We start from the raw sequence: 26329 nt of genomic DNA, 5'->3' as shown, positions 1-26329 counted from the left end.
ACACTTCATACAAATGTTATATTCATTGTATTATGAATAAAAGACCTATGTATCAGGTATATCATTGCCCATATAAGGCCTTTCCAGGAAATAAACAAAATAATAAACTATTATCAAAATATATTAACTAAATATGTCAAATAATGAAGCAGGGTAATTGTATTCTTACGCAAATTACACAACCTATATATATATAAATAGTTTTTTTTTTTTTGAGTATCATATTTGATACATCAGGCTTTTATTTATGGATCATACAGTATGATATAGTTAGATTTTTCACCTCAATTTTATTCAAAAGCAAAATATGCAATTTGGTGCATTTGCTGATATTTATTTGGCCAAAAGTATATCCGACAAAATTCTGATAGCTCGCAATATAAAATCAACGAGTTCTTTATAGCAGACAACTTAAAATACATTTAATATCAGTTGTTACTCTATGTCTTGGTAAGATGAAATTGAAAAAGCTTAGTTTTATGATTTTTAAACACAATGTTTAAACAATACAATGATAACTGAGAAATGTACAAATAAATGTTCCTCAAAAGCCTGATATTTGATACTCACATTTAACATTATACAACATTTAAACGATGTACGGATAATCAAGTAAACCTAAAATGCTTCAGTCCAGTAAGTTTTCATATTGAAATCTTCAATTTTACATTTACTTAATAACAATCAGTAAAGATTGCACAAAGCACAAGTAAATAAAGACCAATCAGAGCTCTTTTTGAAAAAAGTTGTGAATTTATTAACATCCACAATAATCCACTTTTGTAGCTGAAAACCAGTAAACTGCATTTTGGCACATAATCACATGACCATATTGTGGTGACACCTGGTTTAAATGTGATGCAATATATAACCAAATATATAACCAAAGCATAATTATCATAGATAATACCACTAATATTGTCGACAGAACCCCCGAGAGAGATAAAGGCAGTGACGTCGCATTAAAGTTTGTCTGTCTCTATCACTGTATGACCAAACGTGTCAGACTTTGGGACAGATGGGTTTGTGTGAGTCTGAATCACAGGCTGTACAAACAGACGAAAACCGAACTGATTCTCTGTCGTCTCACCAGTTCAGGGAATACTTGACCACAAATGAACTGATCACGAAATGATCCCGCTTATGGGCTGACTGACACCTCAAGAACACAACAATCAGCTTCCAAAAGTAAAACTCCCATTTATTTTCTCCATAGAGGAAGTGAATTCTAACCCTAATAGCACAAAAACCTTTTAAGAGCCTTTCAAATGTCAAGACATGCTGCTGTAGGAGCCATTAGTCTGTGATTTCAATGTCTTTTTAAAAGATATTTTTAATAGCCGAATCCCACTACACTGTAATCTTGAATAGAAAGAAACCAACCAGAGGAGTCATTGTTACTATGGAAACGTAAATCACTGCAAAAGAGCTCAGCAACGATCGGTCACTGCAATGCAGCATTGTGAATTACAACAGAGTCAGAATATTTTGCATTGAGCTTAAAAGGTGTTGTTTTATATTATACCGTAGTTTATTTTTTTATTGTGTTGTTCACTATGCTTCATGCTCTCTTGTACCTTTCCATTTTTTCTTCAAATCTAAATTTGTAATGATTCATGTCAGAGCTGGTTGGTTTGGTTTAAGGCTTATTTATTTATTTAAATCTTAATGGAGAAATGAATGGGAAAAATACTTGAAAAAGGTTATGTCAATAGCAGCCACTTAAGGGTGGCTGCTATTGAAAAAAACATGGAAGCTTATTTCTGCCACTGAATATAAATAAGGTTATCGTGACTTTCTCATAATTATGACTTTTTTTATGAGTTCACACCTCTCAATTTAGACTTTTCTCGGAATTCTCAGACTTTTTTTCTTGGAATTAGGAGTTTACATCTCTCAATTTAGACTTTTCTCGGAATTCTAAGTTTACATCACGCAATTTAGATTTTTTCTCGAATTCTGAGTTTACATCTCGCAATTCAGACTTTTTTTCACAGAATTCTGAGTTTACATCACGCAGTTCAGACTTTTTTCCTCGGAATTCTGAGTTTACATCTCGCAGTTCAGACTTTTTTTCTCGGAATTCTGAGTTTACATCTCGCAATTCACACTTTTTTCCCCTCAGAATTCTGTTTACATCTCTCAATTCTGACTTTCTCGGAATTCTGAGTTTACATCTCGTAATTCAGACTTTCTTTGGAATTCTGAGTTTACATCTGGCAGTTCAGACTTTTTTCTTGGAATTATGAGTTTACATCTCTCAATTCAGACTTTTCTCTGAATTCTGAGTTTACATCTCGCAGTTCAGATTTTTTTTTCCCTCAGAATTACGAGTTTACATCTCGCAATTCAGACTTTTCTCGGAATTCTGAGTTTACATCTCTCAATTTAGACTTTCTTGGAATTATGAGTTTACATCTCGCAATTCAGACTTTTCTCGGAATTCTGAGTTTAAATCTCGCAATTCAGATTTTTTCCCCTCAGAATTCTGTTTATATCTTGCAGTTCAGACTTTTGGAATTCTAAGTTTACATCTCGCACATCAGACTTTTTCCTCTGAATTCTGAGTTTACATCTCGCAATTCAGACGTTTTTCTTGGAATTCTGAGTTTACATCTCAATTCAGACGTTTTTCTTGGAATTCTGAGTTTACATCTCGCAATTCAAACTTTTTTCTTGGAATTCTGAGTTTACATATCGCAATTCTTACTTTTTCCTTGAAATTCTGAGTTTCCATCTCCCAATTAAAAAAAAAAATTCTTGGAATTCTGAGATTACATCTCGCAAAGCTGAATTTTTTTCCGAATTTTGAGTTTACATCTCGCAATTCAAAAAAGTCTGAATTGTGAGAAAGTTGCAATTACCTTTTTTTATATTTTTATTCTGTGGCGGAAATAAGCTTCCATTACAAAAAAACAAACAAAAAAAACAGCTCAGTTGAGTAATAATACAGCTGGAAGACTAGCTTTGGTCCTCACTTGTAACTCAGGAAGTTGTTCGGGGCGGCCTGCCTCCATTAAAGTATCAGAAACGTCCAGTAGAAGCTGTTGTTCGTGTGTGAAGTACCGTATGGCTTGTGGTCCAGTTCAGCAGGACGGCATTAAAAACAGCTCACACTGAACTCAGCTTCACCAAACCCCGCACTGAGTCTTCATGAAGTGAGTCCTGGCTGACCGGGTTGAAGAGCTGTGCCGGGTGAACATGGTGACCCAGATGGGTGGCGCAGGGCAGAGCTGCGGGTGGGGAGGGCGTCTCCTCCGGGCTGATGAAATGTTGATGGTGTAGGTGATGGTGACAGTGGATCTCAGAGTCCCGCAGGGCCAACAGCTCTCCTCCACAGCTGAGGCCAGGGATAGAGGAGGGCAGCGAGGGCTGAGAGGGGGTCAGAGTGGAGCACGGGCCGCCCAGAGAGCTCTTGGCCTGCAGGGTCGGGCCGCCGCCCAGAATGATGGGCTGACTGTGGAGCAGCGGGTTGGTGGCGGCCTGCAAAACGAATTTGGTACTCTGAATGCACTGGTCTTGAGCACACTAGGAGGAAGGATGAAGGACAGAGAGAGAAAAGGGAAAGCCAGGAGGAAGTCAGACCCAACAAAGAATAATTTTTTTTTTACAGAAAAACAAGTCACAGGGTTCCAAACTGTTATGTATATGAATGGTACCTCAAATTGTGCATATTGTTGAGAAGAGGTGTGTGATTACTATGGTTTCACCTGGCAGATGATAGAGTTTCATAAAGACTTCCCTGTTTAGCATATGTTGTGTTTTAGATGCTGGTGTCATTTTGTTCATGGTCAACCAGTCAAGCAACCAGTCCATTTTGGCATTGTGTATTTTGGATACCCTCTACTTAGTAACGAATGTATGTGTGCAAAAATACCATTTGTATTTTTTTATATAGGTATTTTGTTGTTTTGGAGCCCTGGGTCAGATAAGACTAGTTACAACAAAATAATTATTAGAAGGTCAAGATTTAAAAGGTTAGAGAGTGTGCTGACCAAAAGTAGAAAGAAAGACAGAAAAAGAATATAGAAGTTAAGTTAGTAATATCTGGGAGAATAAGAACATGTTGAGGTCATATTTCACCTCAATCAAAAGTAAGAAGACAGACATAATATTTTTCTTAATGGAAAAAGCCTATTTTTGGACCATTAAAGACAAGGTTTTTTTTTTTTTCATGAAAATGAAGCATGGAAATTCTATCAAGATTTTTTTGTGTGTTTTGGTGCTTGTTTTTGAAGTTTCTTATGCTCACCAAAAAAAAAAACCTATCAATATGATTAAATAACATTATGATCAAAAATCAGGATCCTTCAATGAATAGAAAGTTCGAAAGAACAGAATTTATTAGAATTTTAAATACCCCAAAACTTTTGAATAGTGTGTGTGTGTGTGTGTGTGTCTAACTGTCATGTAAAGCCACAGTGGGGAAAAAAGGTCCATAAAAGTCCATAAAATAGGCTTTATTTTCTTCATTGATTAAGGTGAAATGTGACCAGGATCCATTTTTGTGAGATACACCCACCTAATCTTCTCTACAGATGATGGATGAATCTTTCCATAGATACAAGTATTATTTTTGAAAATGTCACACAGATTTATGCTATAAAAATAAATTTTCAAACCTAAAATTGAAAGCTTACACGACGCAAACACTGGATCCCTCAAGGGATTGAATAATTGCCATCAAATCAGTGGCTGATTTGATATGGCTGATGAAACTGAATCCAGACAGTGAGCCATCAGTATTCATAAGCGCTGATCTGTTCACACCAGCCCACACTGTCTCCAAATCACATTAATGCTGCTGTCAATGCATGTATAAATGGATCAGAGAATTACGTCACTGATCACCTCTGTGCCAAAAACACGGGTGTTTCATGATCAGTGCGTTATGTTGAGCAGATTCAAGTCTCCCAACCACTGAGGTTGCGCAACTAGTGCAACCTGTCCGGGAGGGTTACATCAGGGAGGGCATCTGGCGTAAACCTGTGCCAAATAAACTTTGATTTCATGAGAGATTCATGTCCGAATACACAGTTTGGGTTGAGCAAACCAGTTGGGTCCATAAATCTGAGACCACTAATGAAAATGCTTGTATTTAGCATTTTTAAATTAAAACATTTATTTCATAATGTCAAAATTAAACCGACGTAATGTTACTTGAAGGCATTATAGCCTACTATTCCTGCCAAACTTCCATGGTTGCAGTTAGTGTTACTACAGTAAATCCATGGTGAATGTTGCTGATCTGTGGACACTGTTCATTCATAGCACAATGTTTCTTCCTGGTTTCCACGTCAGCGCTGTTTGATCCGTTAATAACGGAGAAATGTGAATGTTTCTCACTAGATCTCGCAGCGATGTTATTATTTCTGTGGCGAATTCAAATGCTTTCTTTACTGGATCTCTTATTAGCGCTGTGTAGTAACAGTGTCGCATGATTACGATCGGCGTCTCTTACATTATGAGCGCGCTTGCCACGCGCCTACATTTGAAATAACGAAATTTTGGTCGGCAGGAAAAAATGGAACGAACCGTTCGGTTTGAAAATGCGTACCGAACCGAAAGCCTCGTACCGAACGGTTCAATACGAATACGTGTATCGTTACACCCCTAAATATATATATATATATATTATGTAAACTCAGTATATTAAAATTTGGAATATATGAAGTACAACAGACTGGACGCACACGCGTGCACACACACACACACACACACACACACACACACAGGTCAGAGTACGGCCGGCCTACCATGTGACTCTGGACCTGATTGGGGGGGCAGGCGCCAGTGCCGTTTGTCTGGGCCGCGGGCTGCGGGGTGTCTGGTTGTACAAAACCTCTTCTGTCAATCAAACTGCAAAGAGAAAGGAAGTGGATGATACATTCCAACTGTGAGTCAGGGAACGTGGGTAAAGGAGGCGGAGAGAAGAGAATCTGCGTGTGTGTGTGTGGAGTCCTCCTCCAACTCAACATGCCCACACACACAGAGCAGATGGCAGCCAGTGATGCTGTGCCCACTTCATGAGAAACTCATTAATGGCGTGCAGAACTGTGGGTGAGTGAGCAGGTTTCGACGTCAGCAGGCCTCCTCACGCACCATCTGAACCCATTCAGGAACGTTTCTCGGTTATCTAAGATATTCGCATTTCCTGGAGCGGGAATGCTGATTGGTTTTTACCTCTCATATTTAAATGAATGAGTGAGAAACCTGCTGAGTTCACCAATCTTTTTACAAGATCAGCAGGAATCGCATGACTGATATCTTGCCTGCATAATGATTTTCTAAGGAAGTTGATGACTCTCTTATTTGAAATGAGTTTTTCTGTCGACTGGCAATTAAATTCTCTGATACAGAGATATGAATGATGTAAAGAACACAAAGCTTTGTAGGGATGTAGAAAGAACAACGTAGCAGATCGGATAAGAACGTACAAATGAGATTGTACAAATTACCCACCAATTCACTAGTACCTAAAGTAGTTATGAACTTCCATTAGATTGTGTTGGAATTGAGCTGTTTAACCTCACTGGTTCTTGCGTGTCAAGCACTCTGAACCAAATGTAAAAGACTATAGTCTTCACTGTATAAATTAAATATAATTAATGTAATTAATACAATTTATCTGTGTTAAAGCTATACAAGTGATTTTCTCTTTCTCTTTTGTTGTTTGATTAACATTGGATTAACAAACAGCTGCAGTTATATTAAGCTGCTATCATTTTATGACAAATGCACAGATCCAATGATATGCATCCGGTTTTCTTTCTCAATTGTTTACAGCACATAACCGACTGTGTTTATGAGGATACTAGGCCAAGACAGGCATTTTGACTTAATTTTGTGTGCACGTGTCTGTTCAAGCCAAGGTTCAAGCTCAAAAGAAGCAAAAGAGGCCAGAATTTAGCATTCATGTGCTGTCTGCGTGGCTCTGTGTGCACATACAAAACAGCGCGCGAGTTCCAGTCCTGTTCTTGCACTTAAAGTTTAAACTGACAGGACTTTAAAAACACATGCAAATGATAAACTTTAACTCTATGATGGGTAAACATGCGTTCCGAACCGAAACTGATCAACTAAGATCCCTATACGTGCATGACATCCTGCGATGTGACTATTTTGCGGATACGCACATCGCGATCGATGCTAAAACGTTCTGCTAACTGCTAAAACGTTCTAAAACGCTCTATCGTGCTGCCCTAATCATGATTGCTATCTTCCCAGAGATGGAGAAAAATCCTACTCCGGCAAGTAAACGTGTCCGTGTCCCCAAAAATGCTGGTACTCAAAAGCGCTTCCCTCAATGTTTTCTGGTGCGCATCGTTCATTTTTACCAAGCATGCGCACCAGGCTTTTAAAAAAAATCCCTATCATAGAATTAATGAAAAATATACTTCCAGAATTAACAATTGAAAAAGTGGAAGGGCACTGTTAGTGTAGTGGCACTACATAGCATACTACTTTTAGAAAAGTTGGTCACTGCATACTGTCAAAAAAAAAAAAAAAAAACTGTGTACAGTATATGCTGTGCAGTATGAAGTAAACAGTATACTATAAAATAGCCTAGTTGATGTATTCACCTTGGCGGTAGAGGTCCGCACAGTGCAGCGCAGCAGTTGGTGATGAAGTTTCCGTAGCTGTAGGGGTTGTAGTTGCCTTTGCCTCGTTTGGATGACCATGAACCTTTGATCTGAAACAGTGATGTGACCGTTGAGAACTACAGTAGCTGAGAGGGACAAGCTGCCAACATCAGAGCAGACAGCGAGACACTGAGAGAGACGACAGGCAGCCTTAATGAACTCAGGGATGAACCGGGGTGAGGATGGAAAGGAGGATCTTTTGCTACGGTGAGAAATACCCACTGATCTTCAAAACCAAGTCTTTTGAAGTGCTCATTAATTGTCTTCCCTTTAACTTTCCCAGTGTCTCGTTTGATCTGGGTTTATATCCAGAGGGACAGATTTAAATAAACTTTATATTCAGGGTCCAAAATTAACCTGCCGGTGGGTAAGTGAGAAAATGTACAGGACATAAATATTTCCCTAGTGAAAAATAAATATACTAAAATGTATTTGAAATACATTTACTTTATGCTAAGTCTACTACAAATACATTTACATATTTATGTACTTAATATAAATACCCTGCAATTGCAGTTTTGGTATACTAAACTGCTATACTTAAAGTCTGCTAAATTGGAACAACTTAAGATATACTTGATATAAGTATATTTGATTGTGTTAAAATGAAAATATTGCAAGTATATTTTAGGTACACTTTAAATATCTTTCATTTAAAGACTGATATTATACAGAGAGGCACAGTGTAATGAAGAGTTTGCAAATAAACTTTCAAAAATGTGTTGAAAGATGAAGCAGCCGACTGTATTGGATCGGACAGCAGCTGCATCACAAACCATAATCAAATGATTTCATAATGCTTTGTCTGTAAATTACAGTTTTATATGGATAATGTTTTTAAAACATTTACTCGCGTGCGATAGCGAGTGGGCGTTGATACTGTTTCCTATGCAATGACGTTAGCCAATCATAACAGTGGCCGTTTACTGACCAGTCTTAAAGAAGCCACCTCTTAAAAAAGATCATTTCAGACAGAGAATGAGGGTTGAAAATAATTGTTTTTCCATATATATATATATATATTTTAGTTTATTTTTTATTTTTTTTATAAAAAATCTATTGTAGTAAATTTTAACCGCGATTGGTTCAAGGACACCTCAGTCATTTCCTGCCGGTGTTGAGAATCGAATCCGCGACCTTTGGGTTACCAGTGTGACTCTCTAACCATTAGGCCATGACTGCCCAATACACTTTTGCAGGCTTGGCAGGTGTTAATTTTGGATCCTGTTTGTATGACTGGTTTTGTCTACTGTCAGGTCATTATGATCAATGCAGTTTTGGGTGTATTGTTATGAAATGGACTATCACAGCGACATGTTTATTTCATTAATGAATACTGGAGATAAAGCATAAAGAGAGGTACTCACATCTTCGTTGGTGGTCTGATTGGAGCTGATCAGGTAGGTATGGAAACCTGACAGTCCCACGATGGACCAGACGGAGAAAAAGCACACCACCACTTCCAGAACAGTACAGCCGTCAAGGAAAACACAAATCTACACATGCATTACAACAACCACTGATTATAAACACTGACTGACAGCTTCAGAAATGGACTCGCATTAAAGGCCTCAAGTATGCTGGATATACTGGGTCTGTATAGCATCATTCAACCACTGCACTTCTGGATAGATGCCCGGGTATAAGCTCTTTTCTTTGTCATTTGATGAATTTCTATTGATCAGCAGCAGTATATGTACACAAAAGTTTTATAGAAAAAAAAGTTATGTTAAGCACCTGCTTTCCGCAATAAGGCGCATCTGTGATGAGCTTAATATACACCAGCATTCAAAAGTTTGGGGTCGGTAAGATTTTTAATGTTTCTGAAATATAAATGTTCTTATGCTCACCAAGGCTGCATTTATTGGATCAAAAAGACAGTAAAACAGTAAAATATTAGACAACTGTTTTCTATTTCAGTATATTTTATAATGCAATTTATTCCTGTGATACAAAGCTGAACTTTCAGCATCATTACTCCAGTCTTCAGTGTCACACGATCCTTCAGAGACTTCAATGCTCAAGAAACATTTATTGAAGAAACAAGCTGAACAAGAAACAAGTTGAACATGTAACTAGCATGAATAAGCACCTGGCTAACATGTTTCTAACATGATTTAACACTTTGCTAGCAAATATTAGTATGTTGCTATCATGTTCCTTGCATGTTTTAACATGTTGCGAGCATGAATTACTACATTGCTAATGTTTTAACATGTTTGCTTACATGTTTTAACACATGACTAGCATGTTTTAGTATGTTTTCTTAGGCTAGTTTTTAAGCTTTGCTAGAGACAGACAGCTTAAATACTCTATAAAGGCCCATTCACACCAAGAACGATAACTATAAAGCTATATATAACTATATTTGCATCCACTCTAGCGGATGATATCGTTTTGTTTATTCTAGGCGTGTGCTTTTCTGTCACTTTAAATGCTCGAGCTCGTTACAGCAGGATGGATTCTGATTGGCTGTCAATGTTTTTATCGTTCATCAGCTGGATTAAAAACTGATGAAAGTGATTCCAACTATATTGTTTCTCTGTGGCGTTATCATTATAGCTCTGGTGTGGACTCTACTTTTCTTTAATATTGAGAACGATTTTTAAAACTATATCTTTATCTTTATAGTTATCATCATTGGTGTGAACAGGCCTTTAGAGTTATTGTAAAAGTTTTGACCCCCTCAATAAAAGTCAATGGGAATTTGGGATTGTTCGGAAGTCTGATATGGGAATTCCCAAAGTCGGATCAGTTAGAAAAGATATAGTAAGGCAAGTCAGAGAAGTCTAAAGGTCTCACCCGACTTTGGTAGTTTTAGCATGAAAGCTCTAGGACGAGCAAGAAGTCTGAGTAGAAGAAAAGCTTAACTAGCATTTCAGTATTTTAGCTTTCTCAAGAAAACAATTAAATTGATTAGCAAAAAAATACTTAGATTATTTTGCTTGAAGCATAAATCTCACAAAATGTATATGCTTAAAACAAGGGAAAAAGAAACTCAGAATATATTCCTGAAAATAATTATTTACTTAACAACTAAATCTAGTTAAACTACATTTAGATATTTTACTGGAAAAATAGACAAAAATAGGCTACTTAAGATAACAATTAGCAGTTGTACCCTGCAATGGTTGTTTTTGCTAGCACTAGCATGTGTTGACATTCTTGCTTATGAGTGAGTCTATCATGAAGCAGTAAATGATGCATGACCAGCTAATAATTGACCGTGAGCAGGAAGCAGGTCTCGCTAATGAAGACGACAGCGAGACCATGTCCCCTCGCTAATTCAAATCACTGTTCTCTTCGGTTTCGCAGTTTTCCTTCTCAAGCTAATCGCAGATATGAAAAGACTTCCCACTGACCGTATTTAATAACACATTTCTTTCCATTGAAAAGAGAGAGGTGCAGACGCATAGCAATGAAGATGTGGAGAAAGTCAGTGTGGGCTGCTTTTCTGCAATTGTGTTCTAGAGGTGTGAAAACCAGAAATAGACTCCTATTGCACAGCCTCTTCCCACACACACACACACACACACACACACACGAACGCACACACTTTAGTGAAAGGATATCTAGCAGGGCTGTCTTTGAGAGCACTAAGAAAGCCAGTCCTGTTGGATCCTGCAGGAAAAGCACTGGTTATGTAACAAAGAAAAGCTGTCACAGGAACATGAAACACGTCTCGAATGAAAAAGCAGGCGGCATATTGAGAGCAGAGTCACTGCAATAAGAAATTATCCAGCTGCTGTCTTCCAGACGTCTGCAGACACACTAAATCCTACAGTTTTGTGGAATACCTACATGCCACATTAGCAATTATCGCTAATTAAAGCAATGTGGCAAAGCATTCCTTGTCCCCTCTTTTAACTCTTTCCCCGACATTGACGGAAATTTCCGCGTTTTCATTGTTATACTGTACGCTGTAGGGGGTGCTATTACACATCTTCTGAAAAAAGTACAGAATCTCCTGATCAAAACATGCGAAGCAGCAGCAGAAACAAGTGATAGCATATGCATATGTAAAATAACAGGATCATCAACATTAAATAGCATATAAATCAAAACTGCCTAATGTTACTGAAATGTGGACCCAGACGAGCTATAGGACTGTGAAGCTTTGGGGTGTTGATAGACTCAATCTACTCCATCTGTGTTTTTTGATCATCGTTCTGAATCCGATCTGGATGTAGTCTTCGACAAAAACGAGATTTTCTCAGCTTTTTGCTCAAAATTAGCTTTTTTAGGAAACTTTCCAACATTCGAGTATTGATATAAAAGGAATGCATGAAGATAGAATAAAACTTTTTTTTGTTAGTTTTTTTGTAATTTTTGTGAAAATGATCAAATGCTGGTGCTGGCTAGCAACTTTTCTTTTTTTTTTTTTTACGCTGGCGGGGAAAGAGTTAAGAGTACTTATTATGAAAATAATATACTTTAATAGATTATACTTAAGTGTGAACTGAATGTAAGGTTTTTGGACAATTGTATGTTATTTATAATTAAATGAAATTGTATTATAGTTTAAATTCTTATCGAATACAATTAATTAACTGTGCCTTTTGGCTTTTGATGATATTAATCATGTCATATAATAAAACATCATATTTATTTGTTTTAACTATAAAGCTTTATGAAATATTATGGAATCTCATTCAATGATTTCAGAATCTTTTCTTTTTTTCTGTATTTTTAAAATGAACAATTTAATGAGTAAAGTAAACAGAATTTATTGAACAAAAATGAATTCTTTTATTTATCAAAATAAACCGAAAATAGTACAAACTCTGCTAAAGTGATTGTTCTGAACAAGTATTAACTTAGCTAAAATAATGTTTTTAATAATCTAAGTATTTGTGTAAATACTGTGTGCCTTTTACCCCGTGCTGGTTTTACAAAGTATGTGGGGTAAAAGGCCAACCTTGCCATCTCATACATTCATAAGATTTTTAAACAAAACACCACGTCTTCTTCTAAATCTGTTGCTCAATCAATGTTTAATAAAAGCGTATTTTTTCCCTGCAATCATACGCTATGGGAATAGTGAAAAGCAAATTTTTCTTAGGGTGTGCCTTTAGCCCCATTGTACCCTACATAATAATACCATGTTTTCTGAACTACCTTGGAGAACCACAGTATATGGATATGTAATATGAGTATCTGTAAGTATATGAAAATCCTTCAGTATCACTCTAATTTCACAGTACGGTGATATCCCAATTTAATGTCATCACTGGTGCACCAGAGAGACTAAAACAATCCCTACGCCACTGTCCTGACACTCCCAATGCAATCACTTTCTGGACCGCTTCAAAGTCAGTCACTGTGTTTAATGCTAATGGTTTCCAGAGGGCATCTGAGGAGAGATTTCGTTGGTAAATAAAGCAGCACTGAGTGCGCCCTGTCCAATAAACATCTTACAGGAGCCATTTGTCACTCCGGTGTCCCTGCCCTCACGGCCTGATTGATCAGTTGTGTGCAGTAAACAGCGCTGAGCTCAGGCTTACAGTCTCTCCATCACTTCACCCAGGGAAGAAACTGCACTGTCAGCAGACTCACGCTTTCCTCCCGCCAGTCAACAGCCCAGATCAGAGCCGATCGATAGGCATATATATTACAGTGATGAAGCACCAGTACTACAGGCATTTTGGTGCAAATAATTCACCAAAAATAAAATTCTGAAATGTTTTGAATATGACTGGTATTCAACGCCTCTGCACTCTCAAGTTTTATGCCCCCAACTTCCCGGGAAATAATCAACATATTTAATCATTTAACCCTCTGGTGCACTTTATTCACGTGTCGGTCAAAAATGACCAATTTGTATTTTTTTTTTTGGTCAATGAAATGAATGTACTATATTTTAGTTTTGTTTTTTATTAATTTTTTAGGGGATTTTTTTATACTAAATTATATTTACTCTATATTTATAATCCATTTATTCACTTTTTGAGCATTGACCTGAAAATAACATTTCCAACTTAAACTGTCGTAAATCTTGAAAATCTTGTCGTAAAAGTTTGATCCCTTTTCAAAGACGACACTTGGCAGATTATTGCTGAAGTGAAAAAAAGTGAACAAAAAGAGTAACAGAATTTTATGTGTATTAGTCTGAAAAATGCACAAAAAAACTATTTTCAATTTTTATATGAAATATATATTTTCTAAATCATATTTTACTCTAAAACTTGAAGAAAATCAAAGCCATAAATCTAAACAAGTTGTGTTCCAAATTTGGGCTGGATATCTAAAAAAAATGAGCTTTCAGTAAGATTTTGTTTGTCTGCAGTACCAAGAGTTATCACTTGTTAAAATTCGTCTCTCATTCATTTCCAATACGGTCATTTTGTCAAGTGTGACTATTTTTTACAGGACCATTTAACCTGTTCGAATCATGCCCATGACTTATTTATTTATTTTTTGTTACCATAGCAAGTGCCAAAACCTTTACCAAGTTTCGTACCATTCCAATGAGGTAAAAAATTAGAGCACACTAAAAAAAATTTGCAGGGTTCATTCTGCTTAATCGCGAGGAAAAAACTAAACTTGTTTCTGCGATACAATAAAAATGTTTTAACCCTGTCATTTATTTGCATAACCATCTACTATCACTGAAAAGTAATTAGGCTTGTCACTACACAAAATTGTTATAAATTGAACACAACCTCACAGACTTCATAATTCTCAATATCACCACATAATTAATCTATAACTAATTATACCACTACTATAAGTCTACAAACTAAGTTCTTGAGATTTGCTATATCGCTCTGCGCAAGTAAGCAGAAAAAGTTACACACTTATATTTCCAACTGCATATGAAGCGCCTGCTAAGTCACGGGTTTGTTCTGCTGAACACTGCTAAATGAATAAGGTAAGATAAGATCGGTCATGTGTTCTGGCTCTGAAGGCTGAAGTTATATAAGGAAGTAGGCGGTCGGCACTCTTACTCAGTATTACGTGCGTGATGACAAAGGCGAAGATGAAGAGAGTGAGGAAGGAGAGTGAGAGGATGAACAGGTAGAAGAAGCGATAGTTCCTCCTCCCCACACAGTTGCCCACCCACGGGCAGTGGTGATCGAATCTCTCTGAGGAGAAACGCACAATGTTAGCACTTCTTTACATGATGCTGACTATTATATAAAGATATTTGCAGACACATACAGTACATACACACACACACACGCACGCTTACCCACGCAGTTGTCACACAGGCTGCAGTGTGAGGCCCGCGGCGGGCGGAAGATCTTGCAGGTGAAACAGTATTTGAGCTTGACTGTCTGACCGTTGATGAGCACCTCTCTGGTTCGGGGGGGCGGTCTGTAGCCTGGGCCGCTCGGGCCGTTGGTCGCATCTGTGAAACCAGAACAGACCCGAGACCCATTCAGAGATCCATTCTGGCAGAAAAGATGAGGAAGTCCTCTATGGTGTGTCAGTATAAAGGAAAGAACTCAACTTCTGTGTCATGCTGTTGGTCACCACTACTAAGTCTATGGGACAAGGTGTTTTGGAGCATGAATTATCTAAATCACATTATTTATTGTAAATATGTGTAATGCTTATGCAATCTTTTGTATAATGACTAGTGGCTGTACTTTCCAAATTGTGTTTAAAAAAAAAAAATGTTTTATCCATTGGTCATTTTGTCTTGCACCATAGATGTCCAACATGCAAGTAGAGATGCACGATATATCGGTCAGCATATCGGTATCGGCCGATATATGTAAATTTTTTATGTTATCGTTATCAGCCCGATATAAAAATTTGGCCGATATATCAAAGATATTTTTTTTTTTGTTGAATTGCTTGAAATATGATTAGAATCACTTCTGTCATATAGGCTACATTCAATTATAATGAGAACGTTATAATTGTGTGCTTGGGTCATGGCTTTTAATGGTGAGACTTTTGTCTTTGTGATCAGGCGCTCAAAAATTATTAAAAAATTTGGATTTAGATTTATCGGGCAATATATCGGTTATCGGCTTTTAAATGTAAAAAAAATTATCGGTATCGGCCATTATTCCTATCGGTGAATCCCTACATGCAGGCATTACTGTACATTCATATATTTACAAAATGAAGGGCGTTATCAAAAATCTAAATTATTGCCTGATGCCTATGGTAATCGACCGCATGTCACAGATGCTGAATCTGAGCAATTAGTCATCCTAAAATTAAGATCTTTTTTTTTTTTTTTTTTTTACCCTTTATTCAAAACCTTTATATGAAAGTGAAAGGTGCTAATATCACACACACACTAATGTACATTAATGTACAAACACCATTAATGTTAAACTAAATGATCAAAATTATAATTTATATTATATAAGTTAAACAACTTACATTGAGTGTTAAGCCAAGTCACATTTATTTATATAGCGCTTTTTACAATACAGATTGTTTCAAAGCAGCTTTACAGAGATAACAGGAAAAATAATGCAACAAAGTTTGTTTCCAGAAGAAAATAGCGCTTAAGCCAAATGATAGCTTTGTGAGAGAAAATGTCTGAGATTGAAACCGTTATTCACTGAAAATGTTTCTCAGCACTTAAGCCCTCAAATCATATACACTGCCGTAAAAGTTTTTTTTTTTTTTTTTTTGGAAAACATTAATACTCGTTTTGTGTTAAGCAGGGATTCTTTAATTGATCAAAAATTACAAAAAGTAAAGACTTTTACCTTATTACAAAAGAAATTCATTTCAAATAAATGAAAAAGTGAGGAGATTCCTCCTTCCATATGTAAAGCGCTTTGAGTACCAAGAAAAGCGCTATATACATGTAACTGATTATTATTAAATGTTGTCCTGATCAATCCTGTAAAAAAATTTGTTTTCACAAAAATATTAAAGTCCCCCTGTGGTTAATATCAAGCTTTTAATGTTGTTTATGTGTCTATGTGGTGTTATTAATCTGCTTTAAGACAAACCATGTGTAAATTCATAAGTCAGCACCATTGCTGAGTATTTTCTCCTTAAATCTGCAGTGAACCAAAGACAGTCTCAAAAACGCAGTTTGAAATCGCTGGTGTTTGTGACATCACAAACTACCTTGTAACCAATCAGGTCAACGTGTGATCGTCAACGACTGGTGTGAGTGAGTGGAGGCGGGGCTCATTTGCATATTCATAGAACCGCGTATACTAAATGAGGCAAGGGAGTTGCATTCAAGCTATTTTAAGGCATGAAGTTTTTTTTTTTTCAAGGAAAAACGTTTATATGTAATTTTGGTGATCAAACATGAGTTTTAAGGGATAAAATTATTGACTACAGGGGGACTTTAAGAAGCACAACCGTTTCTTGAGCACAAAATGATTCTGAAGTGACAATGAAGACTGGAGTACTGATGCTGAAAATTCAGCTTTGATCACAGGAATAAATTACATTTTAACATGTATTAATAGAAATCAGTTATTTTAAATGGTAATCATTTTTCACAGTCTTACTGTTTTTACTTGATACTTGATTAAATAAATGCAGCTCATAGGAGACTTCTTTTCAAAACATTAAAATCAATGTCAATGATGTTTGGTCACAAGATAGACACATATGTCATCAGTGGTGTCAGCTAGTCCATTTCAGAGCTTCAGTGGAAGAAGAAGAAGCAGCTAATAACTTCATTTTCAGTCAGTCTCTCCCTCACACAAAGCTATCACATGACTTCAGAATCCTGCACTACTTTTATGGAGCTTTTATTATCATTTCGCAGCTCGACGGACATTCTTCAAAACTTCCCATTTGTGTTCCATAGAAGAAGAAGAATCGCTTGGATTTTAAAGGGGTGAGAAGATTGTGACTGAAATGTCATCTTTGAGCAAACTATTGCTTTAATGGCGTCACATCTTATGTGACCCTCAACACGCTATGCATCTTCTGAGCAGCACACAGCGCCACCGGGGCTCACAGCAGTGTTTACTTCCTACTGTATTATTCATACGAACAGCATGGACACATAACTCAATATCCCGAGATAACAAACCTGAGCTAAAGTGCACTTCCTGGCTCAGCCCAGTGATTTCAGTTCCTCACCACTGGGGTCTCAACGAAAGACCAGATAACTCATTATAGCAGTGACTGCATTCAATTATAACCAGCGATTCATATGCAAGCGAATTAAATCAATCCAGTAATTTATGTTATGGCATAAAAATGGCTTGGCCTGCAGTGATTCCATGTACAATTCTGAATACAGTAAGAAATTAATGTTCAATCTTCCAGTGCGGTCCTTTCTGGCCCTTTACCCAAAGCAACTTATGAACCACCATTAACTCGTGACTGATTAAACTATCAGACTGAATAACATGAACAAATACTTTAAGGGAGCATGAATCTTTGCTAGGGATGAATATTTCAGCAGATTTCATATTACTCTGAGTGTGCTGACAGCAAACCTGAGAGCGAGCAGCATGCATTATTCATATTAAATGAGAAAAGAGAATAACATCAAATGTCTTCTGTCTCCTTTAACCGAGAGCATTCCCTCAGACCTGCAACCGGCATCTGCAAACTCAGCTCAGTGTGAAAAGAACAGAACCAGGAAAGACAGAGGAAGAGTGATGATCTTGTCTTTCCTCGCACCTATCTGCCTCTCGATGTCTGCCGCCTCCTCCGGTGTGGCCCGGGGCAGGACGCCCGGGTCGCTGAAGCTCGCCCGCAGGAGCATCCCCATCACAAACACGAACAGCACTCCTCCGATGGCCGGGATGGCAGGAGTCAGGTTTGATGCCAGGAATGGGCAGCTGGAAGAGGGAATGGAAAAACTGGCTGTGAGTTTTTTTATGCGGTGTTGCTAGTAAATCCCACCAGTAGTAAATACATGAGATATGAAGGGGCCACAGCAATTAAACCCCAAAGTTACAGACCGCCCGTATGCTCATGACCGTGCAAAAGTGTCAAGGTCCTGTTTTTTGGCTATAGCAAAATGCAAAACCACTTAGTAGGTTGACTGTATCTAATAACATTATAACTGTGTTATTACAATGTAATTAATACTTAAGTTGTGTAATAACGTGATTAATTGTGAATATAGTTATGTTGGTAGGCATTAGCGTCAACAAAACAGCACTGCAAAAATAAAGACTGGTTCAAAAAACGGTGCCGTTTACACGACAACGTTTTCAAAGTTTTGGCCGTTCATTTACATTACAAACGTGCAAGTTTTTGCAAACGGTCTCCGTGTAAACAACAAAAACGCAAATCTCTGAAGACGATGACGTCATGCACATGCGTATTACGTGTTCAGTCTATAGTGTTTCATCGCCATCTAATGGCCTGGCAGCAGAATACAGCGTTTTTAACCGTTTCCGCGGATCTGTGTGAACATCGTTTTGACGATGGACTGTACGCGGAAAACTCAAAGGAAAAACTTCTCAGTTTTAAGCACATCGTTGTCGTGCAAACATACCCATAGACTAATGCAATTTATTAAAGCAGTCGAGACTGTTATTTCTTCTGTTATAGACTTCTGATATTGAACTTTTTTTTTTTTGTATTACAGAATATTTTATGAAAATGTAAAAAAAATATATATATATTTGACACACAAATTGTGCATTATTATTTTATAGGGATATTAGTATATTCTGGAGCCAAATATGGGCTGATTTATTGCCAATCTATCTTATTTTATTTAGTCATTTTATGTTTCCTCTAGAAATATAGTTCCTGATGCCTACAATTTTTTTTATAGTTGTGCAGGGGTGCTGTGCAGTTATGCGGTAAAAAGGTGTTTTACTTTTTTGTATTTATTTTGTATTTAAGCACTGCTGGAATGCAGTTGACTATAATAAGCATAGACATCCTGTTTTATCATAAATAATAGACAAGAATCAGAACACAGGACTGTTCAAATAAAATCTGAACCTCATCAATGAATAATCTAAATGAGAATAACCTGAATCTAATGTGTTCTTTGTGACAAAAAATAAATCCAATCTAGCTTCTTTGTACACTTAGAAGTTAAATGAAATGTACCACCATCTGTTTCAAAGCATTAGCAAATGGTCTGTGGTACAATGCCCAAAAAATTGCCTGCCATAATATATAATGGTATTCAGACTCCAGGACACAAACATTTTAAATGACTTGCACTGCAATCTGATGGCTGCTAAATTGGCTAAGCACAACTAGGCATCGCAACTGAATTAGCCAAATTGGTCAGATGCTATCGACTAGCATGTTAAAATAGCAATCCCCTAAGGGACCCTTTAAGAACGCCATATTGTGTTTACCACTGATTCTAGAAGTCACTGTCAGCTTTACAGCTCTGAAGATTACTTGTCTCAAAGGAGCAGTTCTGAGGTTGTTGTGACGGACAGAAAGGTTGTACAGGGTCACTACATCTCAACACACAAGGACTTGCACTGTGGCAAGAGTTGAAGTCCATTATCAAGTTACACTTTCTACATGGAGATTAAAGTTGCTGAACTCAAAAGTCTAAAGTCTAGACTATAGAAACAGTGCTGTTGTGCTGAATTTGGAGTCAATACTAAAAATAGAAAAACTACTGCAGTCTATGTTTTTTCATGTGTATTTTCATCGGCCCATTTATCAAGAGAAAAATTATTAGAGAATTTTCCTTTAAAGGAATCTTCGAGTATTTGTGATGATTACTAGTGGTGCAACGGATCATCATCGATCCGTGATCCGTTCGGATCAATATCTTCGGTTCGGCACTCACGTGATCCGCGGATTGATTGATGAAAAAAAAGTTGTGCGCATGTTCAGTCCACACACAGCGTGGTCATGGCAAGCGTTATGAACCGCAGAGAGCGTGACGCCTCATTCGCGCCTCAAAACCTCCAGACGTGCGTAAACGCGTCTTTACATTGACTTCACATTGAAATCACTCGCGCCAGACGCTCTATTCGCGTTTGGTGTGAACGCAGCATGGGTGACGGCGAGAGAGAGAGAGAAAGAGTGCCTGCGAGTGCGAGCGAGCAAGGTAATACGTTGTCAAATATGTTTAAACTTAAATGAACTACACAAGTAGTTTTGTCTCTTTGTATTAATTTGTCCTGTTATTGACATAGGCCTAATGCGCGTCATTGACAAAATGCGCAACCAGATGTTCGAATAATTCGAATATGTGTTTTTTAGAGGGAATATTCGAACGTAATTTTTGAGCAATTTTGACAGCCCTATATGACAGTGGAAACACATAAAGCATTGGTCCATGTTTAAAGGAAGGAGATGCCTTTTTATGTTGCACTTTAAGTTGTTTTTCATTAATTATGTTAAAAAGAAGATATTATGCCTTGTGCACTTTAAGTTGATTTTATATATTTTAATTTAACAATTTAAAAGTGTTAATAAAAAAATAAAATAAAATTTTGCTGATCCGAAAAATGATCCGATCCGTGACTCTGATCCGAGAAACGATCCGAACCGTGAGTTTTTTGATCCGTTGCACCCCTAATGATTACCACAGACAAACCTTTTGAAAAATAAATATACCAAAATGTGTTTGAAATGCAATTATTTTATGCCAAGACTACCACAAATACATTTACATATTTATGTACTTAATATAAATACCCTGCAGTTGTACTGTTGGTATACTAAACTGATACATTTAAAATGTGCTAAATTGGATCTACTAATTTTGTACTTGCACTTAGTTATCCCGAAATAGTGATGAGGTCCAACTAAAGATATACTTAAGTACTTGATTATGCTAAAATAGAAATATTGCAAGTATATTTTAGGTACACTTTACATATCTTGCATTTAAAGACTGATATTATATAGAGATTATACTATTGTCACTTGGTGGTTGCTTGGTGGTCTTTATTATAATCCACCAACTAAGAACGCAGGACAAGAACAGAACAATCACCTTCACAATGACCATAGCGGACAACTAAACTTAGACTTAAAGGGCTTATACATGGAACAAACAAAGGGCACTAATTAGGAAACAGTTGAACAGAATGACTAATCAATGAGTAACCAAGGAGACTAATGAGAAATCAGGCAGGCAAGAAACAGAGACAAAGAGCAAACTAGACGTAAACTGAACATCACTGGTTTACAACTATTCTTACTGATAGTGATATTAAAACACATTTTAGGCTTAATATTAAGAAATGTGCTCTGTGCAAAAAAGAAATACTCCAAATAAAGACTAATTATAATATTTATATCAGCAAGTCTCAAGCGATATGTCAGTAAATACGTTAATGGATTTGTAGTATACTGAGTATGAAATAAATGTGTTGTGATTGGCACCGCGTAGCACGTGTTTGGGAAATGTCCCGCCCCTCCATAACTGCGAGTTCTTCACTAGCGTAAATATTAATGATGGCATCAATTGCAAACTATTTCAAACCCGATTCAGACCCTGACAATGTTAACAAACAAGAGGATAGTGCAGAACGGATTTCAAGCACAGACTTAGCAAGCACGGATTTCACAGGACGTTTCAGAGTGGTATGTTTTTTTGTAATTTTATTATACATTATAAATATGATATTATCCACCATTTAATCGTGATATTTGTTGGAAAACTATGGTTATACAAACAGTAATCGAACACAAAACCATGGTTCATTTTCCTAAGGAGCGGTGAACAGCCTTACAAAAATGAAAACAAACTGTTCTCCATAAAATTTGCAGCACAAAGATAAACATTTGGGTTTTAATGTTCAGGAGCAGTGTTTCAAATAAATTAACCACTCTAAATTCGTCAGCATTAGGAAGGTCAAACAAATGAGTTTAGGAAACTTTGTGGGGGGAAAAAAAGTAGTGTCTCTTTGACATAACGACAACACTGTCTTCCAATGCAGCTCAACCAGGCCTCGTTCCTTCTTTCTGCACCTTGGTCGGGGATTATTTAAACGAGTAACATTGTGACTTCATAAGATCCAGAAAAATCACATTGTAGTCCAAATGAGCCGTTCATTGTAGTTCTTGAAAAGTGGATTCTGTTAAATAAAATATCTTCCTTTTGAGAGGAATTTAGCTTTGTAACCTTGCAGATCTTTTTAATGCTCAAACAGCAACATTACACACTAACTAAAGTTGAAAAAGTGAAAAAGCATAATAGGACCCCTTTAGTTAAAACAGCTCAAACATGCATTTTAGTCTGGGACTAGGCATTAAATCTCCAGTCCAAAGCATGGAAAATTAAATCTGTAACTTATTCAGTTTGAGTTATGCTTAATTTGATCAGTTACTGATTTAACTTTCTTCTACAAGTACAATGTAGGCTACTTGTTTTCAGTAGTACTTGAGTAAAATGAACTTGTTTCATTTAGTAAATTAGGCAACACTTTACAACAAGGTCTCATTTGTTAACATTAGTTAATGCATTGCCTAACATGAACAATACATTTGTTACAGTATTTATTAATATTTGTAAATGTTAATCAATAAAAATCTAGCTGTTCATTGTTTGCTCGTGTTACTTCACAGTGTATTAACTAATGTTAACAAATACAACTTTTGATTTCAATAATGTAGTAAATGCTGAAATTAATATTAACAAAGATTAATAAATGCTGTAGAAGTATTGTTCATTCTTAGTTCAAAATCAACTTTTGATTTTAATAATGTAAATGCTGAAACTAATATTAACAAAGAAATAAATGCTGTAGAAGTATTGTTCATTCTTAGTTCATGTTAAAGTTAACTAATGAAACCTAATTGTAAAGTGTTACCATAAATTTAGACTGTAATATTTTATAGTTTTCATTTTCACATGATCCTACAGAAATCATTCTAACGTAGTTTTTTTTTTTTTACTAACATTAACAAAGATTAATAAATGCTGAAACAAATGTATTGCTCATGGTTAGTTCATGTTAGTTAATACATTAACTAATGTTAACTAATGAGACCTTATTGTAAAGTGTCACCAAATTTTCTTTCAAAACACTGAACTGTAGTTGTATGTGTTCACATATAAGGCTAGTTTGATAAAATCGCTTAGCCATGCAAAGCTCTACAAGTTACATATCAAACTTCATTACAAAGTTAAGCTGGTAAACATGAAAGTACAGTTTAGAGTATTGACTGGGCAAACTGTGCCCAGTCAAAAGTATTGTTGGTAGCACATAACCAGACTTTCATCTGGCAAAAAAAGTAGTTCAAATACATTTCTGTACTGAAGAATTAATGTGTGTTTTAACAAAAATACAAGCTGCACATTTCTGTTCTTAAACACTCTGGAATGTCTTGCCCCACAAAGTTATTTCCTGTGGTAAAAATGTCAAGGACGCTAGTGTTAATAGATCGTAACTGGTGGTTTTAAACTGAATATTGCTTTAATTTTAGTTATTTTTACTGCTTGCCCTACACTGATCCATCCTGTCCGTTGTCAACAAGTCTGACTGAATACTATTTCCTGTTTTTATTCCTGCCCATGACACAACCTAACCATTATTAACTGCTTAAAATGATTTACGAGTAAACGGCTTGCTTTGAACTGCGCAACAGACCAATGCAACTGCCTTTCACCAACATTTTCATCTGTAGCTTCAGCTAACTGGGTTAAATGGCTCACAAAAACATCTGTAATGACTTTATAATCGTTTCAAAAAAGCATGACAGGACTAACCCTAAAGCACAGAACATACAACCGTGGGCTGGGCCGTCCTGTTGTTTCCTAGGAGACACGGGGCTGCTCCAAAAGCACACAAAGATCGGGAAAAGGGAAACCGTTGCCATGGAAACAGGACCGCACCACGTCTGTGTTTTGGAAGTTGTGGTATGGAATGTATGGGCTTGGAGAGGTGGGGGATGGGACTGGAAAATCTCTGCTCCACACATCTCTCATCCACAGGATCCCACTGAGAGAGTCTTTAACACCCGTCCGAGGGTTACAGGCAAACATGCTTCGAGTGTGCAGGAAAAAAATTGCATTTTCATACCACCTGATATAGGTTTTTAACTGCAAACTCCCCCAAATACTCTGAGGAAAAGGCTCTCTTGTCTAAAAATCTTCATAAAATGTCAGGAATCCAAATGTCATACGTCAATAGTTTCTACTCTAGGTTGGTTAAGCTTCATACAAGGAGTTCCTCACAGCCTGCAGTGTGTTTGGAAGTTACGTGGACTGAAGTAATTTAATTACACTATATTTTCCTCTTGTAAATGTGTGAATTACTGCACTGGCTTGAGTGGAGCTGCACTTCAGAATAACAGACCACATACAATTCTGCTGAAATGCCCAGGAATAAATGAAGCCCAGAACTCACTTCATCAAGAGTAATGGAGAAAAATACAACAGAAGGGACTAGGCTATACTACTGATCTGTTTACATAAAGTCTACTTCCATGAATGTGGAAGTCTACACGTTTTGAAAGCACAGCCTATTTTTGGACTTAATCGACGAAAATCATAATGATCACCTCAAACTCAAATACTGAGTGATTTCCATATTCATATACCATGGTATTTACGTACTGCGCTGAGGTCCTTCAAAGAACCCTATGGAAGATTCAAAAAGGCCATTAAAGAATCTTTCATGTTTTTAACAATTTTTCTTAGTGTGAAGAACTTAATTTGAAGAACATTTCTCTGAACATTGTGTGCATTAAAAAGGTTATATGGATGTTTAAAGAGATAGTTCACCCCAAAATGATATACAGTTCATTAATACTCACCCTCATGTCGTTCCAAACCCATAAGACTTTTGTTCATCTTTGGAACACCAATGAAGATCTTTTTGATGAAATCTGAGAGCTTTCTGTCCCTCCATGACAGTCACAACTACCACTTTGACACGTCAAAAAGTTGTAAAACGAATCCATATGAATCGAGTGGTTTAGTCCAAATTTTCTGAAGAGACTCAATCGCTTTATATGATGAGCAGACTGAATTTAGGCTTTTATTCACATAAAACATTCATCAACTCACACATCAGTTGTGGTAAACAGAAGCTCGAGCATTCATTCTCGTGTTACGCAGCACGTTTGAGCTTCAGCAAGAGGTTTGTTCTCACGCGTCAAGCAGGTTCGGTTCTGTTTATGTTCACTGATCAATGTTTATATGTGAATGTAGTATGCAATGTACATATCTGTTAATGGAGGGACAGAAAGCTCTTAGATTTCATCAAAAAAGATTTTCATTTGTATTCAGATGATGAACGAAAGTCTTAAGGGTTTGGGACGACATGAGGGTGAGTAAATAATGACAGAATTTTCATTTTTGGGTGAACTATCCCTTTAAGGTTCCTTATGAAACTATACATGCCAATAACAAACCTTTATTTTTAAGAGTGTACGTGGCCTACAAACATTTTGGTAGCGTCTGGGGAAGAGAAAAGATATGAGAACTCCAGTGGGTCAAAGTACTTACTCAAAGGCAAAGAAGAGGCCACTGGTCACCAAAATGAGAACCATGGTAAGGTAGAAGACCCCGGTCTGCTTGGCCATCATGATCCGCCCGTTGCAGTAAAACCTATTTCGACCAGGAAAAACCTGCCATTTCCTTTTGCTCTTCCTCTTCTTGGTGTGTGGGGTGTCCATTGGTGAGGAGTTGTGTGTGCAGATCTGGTTGTACTGGCACTCACGGATGGGCTCCTCAACCCCAAGATGCATGTTGCCTGTCATTTAGCTACACACCAGTAATAAAACAAAACTTTAAAACAACACAAGTGAATCAGTAATTGAAATGTCCTCAAGGAACTAACGAGACAGCTGGGTCTTTAAGAAACATCTCTGATCTGATGGAGGAAGCATTAGCC

At 36.9% G+C, this 26329-nt stretch overlaps 1 protein-coding gene across 3 annotated transcripts; it reads right to left on the bottom strand.

The window, feature by feature from the left end:
• Positions 1-733: 733 nt before the first annotated feature.
• Positions 734-26205, bottom strand: zdhhc14 (zDHHC palmitoyltransferase 14). 3 transcript variants are annotated; one of them, XR_014200416.1, is made up of 10 exons: positions 25942-26205; positions 18219-18379; positions 14836-14994; positions 14591-14728; positions 11216-11264; positions 9011-9113; positions 7584-7693; positions 5757-5859; positions 2615-3528; positions 734-2575 (listed from the first exon to the last, which is right to left on the bottom strand). XR_014200416.1 is itself a non-coding variant. In XM_082148491.1 (9 exons), exons 1-9 carry the CDS (start codon positions 26193-26195, stop codon positions 3112-3114), a joined length of 1494 nt encoding a protein of 497 aa, XP_082004617.1. In that variant the 5' UTR covers positions 26196-26205; the 3' UTR covers positions 734-3111. The 3 variants fall into 3 exon arrangements, 2 of the variants coding, with proteins under 2 accessions (XP_082004617.1, XP_082004618.1); XM_082148491.1 differs by having other exon boundaries at positions 734-3528; XM_082148492.1 differs by having other exon boundaries at positions 734-3483.
• Positions 26206-26329: the final 124 nt, after the last annotated feature.

This window comes from Leuciscus leuciscus, assembly GCF_965113295.1.
Source record: "Leuciscus leuciscus genome assembly, chromosome: 19".
NCBI lineage: Eukaryota > Metazoa > Chordata > Actinopteri > Cypriniformes > Leuciscidae > Leuciscus > Leuciscus leuciscus.
Note: the sequence above shows the minus strand (reverse complement) of the source record. Positions and strands in the feature narration are given on the sequence as shown.